The sequence below is a fragment of the Phyllobates terribilis genome, unplaced genomic scaffold (assembly GCF_046119375.1).
Source record: "Phyllobates terribilis strain yellow unplaced genomic scaffold, ASM4611937v1 Scaffold_4__5_contigs__length_816908805, whole genome shotgun sequence".
NCBI lineage: Eukaryota > Metazoa > Chordata > Amphibia > Anura > Dendrobatidae > Phyllobates > Phyllobates terribilis.
In genome coordinates this window covers 687,512,015-687,519,077 of record NW_027362764.1, presented here as the reverse complement: position 1 = coordinate 687,519,077, position 7,063 = coordinate 687,512,015, and the positions used below count along the sequence as shown (strand labels likewise).

The 7,063-nt window shown below is 40.0% G+C and overlaps 1 protein-coding gene across 1 annotated transcript in view; it reads right to left on the bottom strand.

Annotated features, from left to right (window-relative positions):
- Positions 1-227: 227 nt before the first annotated feature.
- CPNE3 (copine 3) overlaps positions 228-7,063 on the bottom strand; it is a 74,754-nt gene continuing 67,918 nt past the window's right edge. Inside the window, exons 12-16 of the mRNA XM_073679540.1 lie at positions 6,865-6,919; positions 6,447-6,498; positions 4,747-4,880; positions 4,061-4,297; positions 228-2,097 (exon numbers count right to left, since the gene is read on the bottom strand). Of these exons, the coding sequence (XP_073535641.1) occupies positions 1,987-2,097; positions 4,061-4,297; positions 4,747-4,880; positions 6,447-6,498; positions 6,865-6,919 (589 nt within the window). The 3' untranslated portion in view covers positions 228-1,986. The remainder of the gene's footprint in view (positions 2,098-4,060; positions 4,298-4,746; positions 4,881-6,446; positions 6,499-6,864; positions 6,920-7,063) is intronic.

Here is a 7,063-nt window from a genome sequence, read left to right as displayed (position 1 = left end):
ATATTTGAAAACCCACACATTGGGGATTGGGATTTTTCATTTTGGTGATGTCACATAAATTTTAGGTATTATTTTAAATTGCTAATGTTTTAATAATGCCAGTGGAAATGGTGAAAGAAGGGTAGATTTTTTTTTTGTTTATTTGGCCAGTTGAATATGCAAATGTTAGTAAAATTAGAAAAATTATTTTTAGCCCAAAATACATGGTTAAATAAAAACAAAAATAATTGTGTCCATATCCTTTAATAAGCGTATAACACACGAATACAAAGAATATCAAAATATAAAATACTGCTGTTTTCAGCCCTGTTCAGAGTATTCCTTTAAAAGGAATCAGCAGGATTTTGCTATGGAATCAGAGAGCAGCATGATCTAGGGGCAGAGACCCTGATTCCACCGACGTGTCACTTGCTGGTCTGCATGCTCTCATTTTGATAAAATCACTGTTTTCTCTTCTGCAGATCTAGCAGGGCTCAAATGCTGAGCCCTGTATAGCCCCGCCCATACCACTGATTGGCAACATTCTGAGTACACTGTACATTGCCAGAAATCTGTTAATTAGTGGTGGCAGTGGTGTTACACAGAGCAGTTGACTAGGAGGCGAGAGACACCTAGTCCTGAAGTGATAATCTTCTGCTGATAAAAGACTGATTTTATTGAAACAGCAACACACAGCCCAGTAAGTGACATCACTGGAATCAGGGTCTCAGCCCCTACATTATGCTGCTCTCAGATTACATAGCAAAAACCTGGTGACAGATTCCCTTTAAAGCTAGTACTTATATTACAGTATGCCCTATATCAGCTATAACTCTTTCCAACTAACTTACAATATAAATATATAAAACTATTACAATATTCCAGTAAAAATGTTAAAACAAAAAGTGGGGAACCTATCAAGGACTGCATGCCAGTTTTCTTACAGAAAAAAGTAGCAAATTTTGGCACAAGCATATTTGGTGAAAAAAAATGTGACTTTTCTGAATACTATGCTACTCTCTGTGGATTTTATAAGTAGGTAAGGCTTAGTGGAGGAGTGGGGTGATTCAATAAAATCCCCAAAAACTCCGACATAACTCATATTATAGTTATTTTCTCTACCCGTAGGTCTCAGTCAGTAATTTTTCTCGTACGCAAAAAACTGTCCGAGATTCACTAGTGTTTTTGATCCAATTTTCAGCCGTTTTTTGCCATCAGAGTTTTACCATTTTTTTGAGTATGAAAAATACAATGACAGAGGCTTCTCAAGCTTCTCTTATCAAACAGTCAATGAAAAAACGACTACACACGGCATCAATGCACTGTCCAATTTTTTCAAGGACCCAGAGACTTGCATTGGCGGTAAACAAAAATTCACAGCCCCATAGACTATTACAGCCAGGTACGAGGTCTATTAGTAAAAAACACGTACAGAACTTGTATGTGAAAAATTGACGTCTGAATGAGCCCCTACTCCAATGCATTTTTTGGAGTTTTAGCTTTTCAGAAACCTCAACTTTTACCTTGATATCAGATCATTATGATAAATCGTAAATTGTGCTGCTCAGCAGACAGTAAGAGACAGTTCAAACTTGTCCCCAAATTAAGAGGCGTCTCTTGGGTTTTTCCATTTTCTGTTGGACTGTCTAGTTCAATATACGTTGAAATGAGAAACCATGGGAGATGAATAAAAGATCTGTCCAATTACAGTCCCATATTATACACAGCATTTCCCAGATGTACTGCAGATCCATCACCGAGCCTTACATATTATAAGCCTGTCACCGTGGATGACCTGGCAGCTCCAGGAAGGCACATAAGCTGTCATAAAAAAAGGATAAAAACAAGTCTGCAATATTGTGACAGTCGGCAGATTTGGCAGATAGGTAAAACTTACAGAATAAGAGTTGTAACTTTCTGAGGCATCTTAGCACATTACAATATTAATTAATAATATACAGTATCCTAGCATAATCTACATCACAGGTTAAGGTCGGAGTGGGGTCTTCATTTTGCAGCGGGGTCATTTGGTGGTTTGAGTTTGTATGTACTAAAATAGGAGACGACTTGTTGTGGGACCTCGGCCAAGACACTTTGTGCAAGGGCCTCCTTTGGAGCCTAAGGAAAGCGAACAGGAAAAAAAATGATTTCATGGAACCATTGACATCAAGAAACACAATATAAAATAATTCGTGTTGAGCGAGTATGTTCTGTTAACCCTTTCGGCGAGTATGCTCGGGCCGAGCTCTGAGTATTTACAGCTGCTCGGTGATATGTTTGAATCGCTCCCGCGTGCATGATTTGCGACTGTTTGACAGTTTTATTACATGTGAGGAATGTCTATTTCTTACACATTCCTCACATGTAATAAAGCTGTCAAACAGTTGAAAATCATGCACATGGGAGCGATTTAACCTCATCACCGAGCAGCTATAAATACTCGGAGCTCGGCCGAGCATACTCGCCGAAAGGGTTAACAGAACATACTCGCTCAACACTAAAAATAATATAACAGATAATATAAAATGACGCACTGTGGCGCTCACAGTGGCGACCATGATGGTGGTGGTGCTAGTGTGTTTTTCTCTTTTGCAAAAGACACTTTAGGAAAACCTCGTAAGAGTTTTTTCCTAAAGTGTCTTCCCTGACGTTGCTTTTGTGTCTGTTTTGTTTTTTTATATATATATTTATATTTCTTTAACTTCATATATTAGATAGTGGCGCTTGTAGAATGGACCGGTCTTTTAAGCCGCTTCACAGCTTTTGAAGCCTCAAGCGATTGATAGAAGCTCAGAAGGCTGAACATGTGTAAGTGGTTCTGACATTGCAGTGCATGGGTTCGTTCTTTTTAATATTTTTAGAACTTTTAACAATTCCATATGAAAACGTTGTGTGCACCCTAAGCTTGGAAAAATACGTCATCACTTTGTGATCGGCTTGACTTCTGCAACCCCAACGATCATGAGAATGGAAGGGATGAGTTCCCTTCAAAAGTTTTCTACGTACAGGAGCAACCTGGCTACCTGCCATGCAATGGAGAGCAGCACGGCCATAACTAAATGGAGAAAAAAAAATTCTGTCACATTGTATCCAAGTGTGACGATGTTACTTACAACTATCAAAAGACTGACCGTCCCTTCCAAACATAAAACTGGTGTGAACAGGTGCAAAGTAAGAGTAGGCATCTCTATACATAACTAACAAAGTTACACTATAACGCTATAGCATGCAAACATGAAATATATGAAATTGGAATTGCTTTACCGCTCTAGAAAATAGGAAAAAATGAAGATACTTAGCGCATAAACTGGCCAATTCATGTATACCCAGCAGCGTAAGCCCTATGACCGAGCACTTCACCCATCAGCCTATGGCGGTCTTAATCACAGCAGTATCCTATCCACCCATATAAACCTAGGCTATCAGCCCAAGAGAGGAGTCACATTAGATTAGGTTCCCAGCAAAGAAGATTGCCTTGCCATGGCCGATGGGCATACCTGATTGGCCAATTTAAGTATCTTCATTTTTCCGATGTTCCATACAGACGCCAGCATAAAGTTCTGCCTATAAAAGTTTTCTGGACTTCTAAAAGTAGAGGGTAGCACGGGAATCTGTGTGAAAGTTCTGCTGATGATGCCAGCAAAACTCAGAAATTTAAAATACAAATGTGAATAAGAATTACTTTTAAGTTTTAGTATTTTGTCCAACTCTGTGCTGCAGCTTCCTTTTTGATGCTACCAGGGTTTGCTGTAGGTGGCATCACCAATGTGAAGGACTACAATTCCCACAATTCCTCTCCAATCTGACAGCAGTCACCAATTGGAAGGTATATGGTAGTACTATAATTACTGTATTCACACATCACACAGATCTGCTGCTGATACATTCTCCTGCCCAGCATCTGATACTGCATCCTTCATACCAGGAAAGAAGACCCAAGGAATAGAAGGCATGTCCCATAATTTAGGAATGGGGAAGGGGGCAATAACTATGTGTTCAGAGACTCAGATGTCACACAGATACCAGGAACATGAGAACAACTTATCCTCAATGTCATTTTATTTTTAGACAATAGACAAACCTGTGCAAACTTCCTGAAAGGCACAAATTGTACGATGTCTCTTATAGCCATCTCTCCGGTGGGTGATCGTAGTCCTCCGTTGTCTCCGTCCAAAAATTCCATGGCACTAAAGTCTGCACCACCAACACCAATTATTATGACAGACATTGGGAGTTTGGCGGCGTTTACAATGGCGTGTCGAGTCTGATCAAGATCCGTTATCACCCCATCAGTTATAATCATGAGCACAAAGTATTGCTGTGAAATACATAATGTTAGATATACACGTGAGATACACAGTTCTCCTGGATGCACTGAGACGTGAGAGACAAGTCATAAATATGAGAATACAGGTATTAGTATGAGAATTAGTAAAGGGGACCAGATATCATAAATAGGGGAAAACATTTGGAGACTTCTACATGTATAAAATTTTGGGTCAAATTGGGCAAAGGCCAATGTTCTGAATGATGCGATTTTTCTTCCATTCTAAAGACGGACACATAACGGAACGCAGACAGACCCCGTAGTGATCAGTAGGGTCCCTCTGCTTCTGTTTGCATCAGTTGCACTCAATATAATTAAGGACCAGGTCAAAGTGACCTGGGAGATTATGGACATTAGTAAGAGGTCTGAGAAGAAATAGAAATGACAGGACTGATGCACAATACAAGACAGAGGGCTGCACGTTCCCGCACCACACTTACTGAGGCGGTCTGTTGTTGGGAAGCAGCCGCAGCAAATCTGGCCACATGATTGATGATCGGAGAAAAGTTGGTGGGTCCATATAGTTTTACTTGAGGGAGGCATTTCCGATATGCATCTACAATTCCCTCAATACCTGCAATCAAAGGAAAGATCAAATATGAACATGATATTGTAAGAAAAGATGCTATACAATTAAATATCACTGATGGATTCACACACCACGGCAGTTTTCGATGCAGCTTTTTGGCCAAAGCGAGAAGTGGATTCAAAAGGAATGGGAAATATAAAACCAGGACTTCTTCCAGGTACATCCACTTCAGGCTGGGGCTCCAAACTCTGCAGTACTAATCGAAGGCAGAGTATCAATGTGATAATGTATGGGGCACACCACTCCTTGTCCACCTGTACCAGGGTATGAAGACTATATCCATGTCTGTATGGCTACATGCACAAAGTTTTTTTTAGGACTTTTTGGAGTAGAAACGGAGAGGAACCTGAGCGAAAACTCTCCAAATTTGAAATTCCCTCAAAAACTTGGAGGTTTTGCTAAAAAAAAACTCAGCAAAAAGACTCAGTGTACACATGGTCAATTAGTTACCAGAATCCTGTAACAGATGCTAGATGATGCAGAGATCACACCGGCTCCCTCCAGCCTCAGTAGCAAACATGCAGATTTCACCTTACACACTAAAGGGGTGAAATCCATGGTGAAACTCTGTGGCATTTCCCTAGTGTAGATAGGAGAATCCGCAGCATGATAGTTTTTTTTTGCACTGATTTTTTTTTTTCTGTTCGATGTGGATAGGATTCTCAAAACGGGGGAAATTTATCACCACCTGGCTGAAGCTTTAGAAAAAGGGCAAGACCAGGAACTGAGAAAACTCTACTACCTGCCAAATATATCGCCCATATATTTCTGTGTCTTTACTGTGGATTTCACCCTATTTACATAAAAATGTAGAAAATGACTTGTGGTGATGTCCACGGTGTTATTTTCATGCCACACATAGACGGAGACCATTCATAAGGTTGAGTAAAAAAAATAAGTCCATCTAATGCAAAGGTGATCAACCTAACATAATATGGAGCCTTAAAAACAGCCACATGTTACATTCGGGACGTGGAGGGTCAAAGGATGGTGGGACACCTTCAGGCCTCACATCAGGCTCATTATGGCCATATGTGCTAACAGTTAGACCTCATTCACATGTCTGTGTTTTTCATGTACGAGGAAAAACGGACCAAGTTTCAGCAGCGATTTTGGTCTGAGTGTGCTCCGCGTTTCATCAGTTTTTCTTGTACGTGAAAAAAAAGTTTCTCTACCTTCTCTTATCTATCCATCTATAAAAATCAGACTGCACTCAGATGATCCAAAGTGCAGTCCAATTTTCTTCAAGGACCCATAGACTTCCATTGCCGATTTCAATCCGACACTTAGATCAACAACGGACACGTCTCCACAATTTTGAGTGAGGAAAATGACGCACATGTGAATGACCCCATTCCCTATTATAGGTATCAGCACTATCCGTGGAAAACACAGATCACACTGGTACGCAAAAAACAGATTTCTGAATAAGCCCTAAGGCATCATTTATCAAGTTCAACCATTCTCCTGCAATGTGAGTACTCTCATGTGCTCACACTTGCTAATCCTGCTTTGGGGTAAACATAAAACCCTAATTAAGTAAAAACTTACCAGCACAGAATGGGTTTGATGGGTTAAAATTTATGGGGAATTCATGTGAAACCTACAAGAGAAAAAAGGAAAAAATATAGATAAATAAAAACTGAGAGTAATGTGCACATGGCGGTAGATTAGCAGGCATTGCTTCATTCAGCTTTAGGGCAGCAGTAAGTTTTATAGTTCCAGTCCAGGCCATTGCGGTGCCATCCTCGTCCGACATATAAGGCCGTCTGACTCTTCCCTAACACAGACTCTCCTCTTTTGAGTCAGAGAAAATCATTTTGCAGCAACAATCACATGGATTTATCCCAGTATCCCATGGATCAACATGTTCGGCTATAGGCTGAACTCAATGGACTTATGTCCACCATCAACATTAAAAGCTATAAAACTATAATTGTGCATTTTATACATTCCCTACAGCCATTACCTGCCCCGTCGGTGGTATCTGAGCTCCAAAGCCAAAGGCCGGGAACATTTTATCCCTAGAAATAAATAAAAAGGAACAAATGCAGAAAATTAAAAAACATTTACAAATGTAAAATGTATTGCTATGAAAAATAGTGGCGGTTCCAAACTTTAAGGCCACGTTCACACATTCAGTATTTGGTCAGTATTTTCCATCAGTA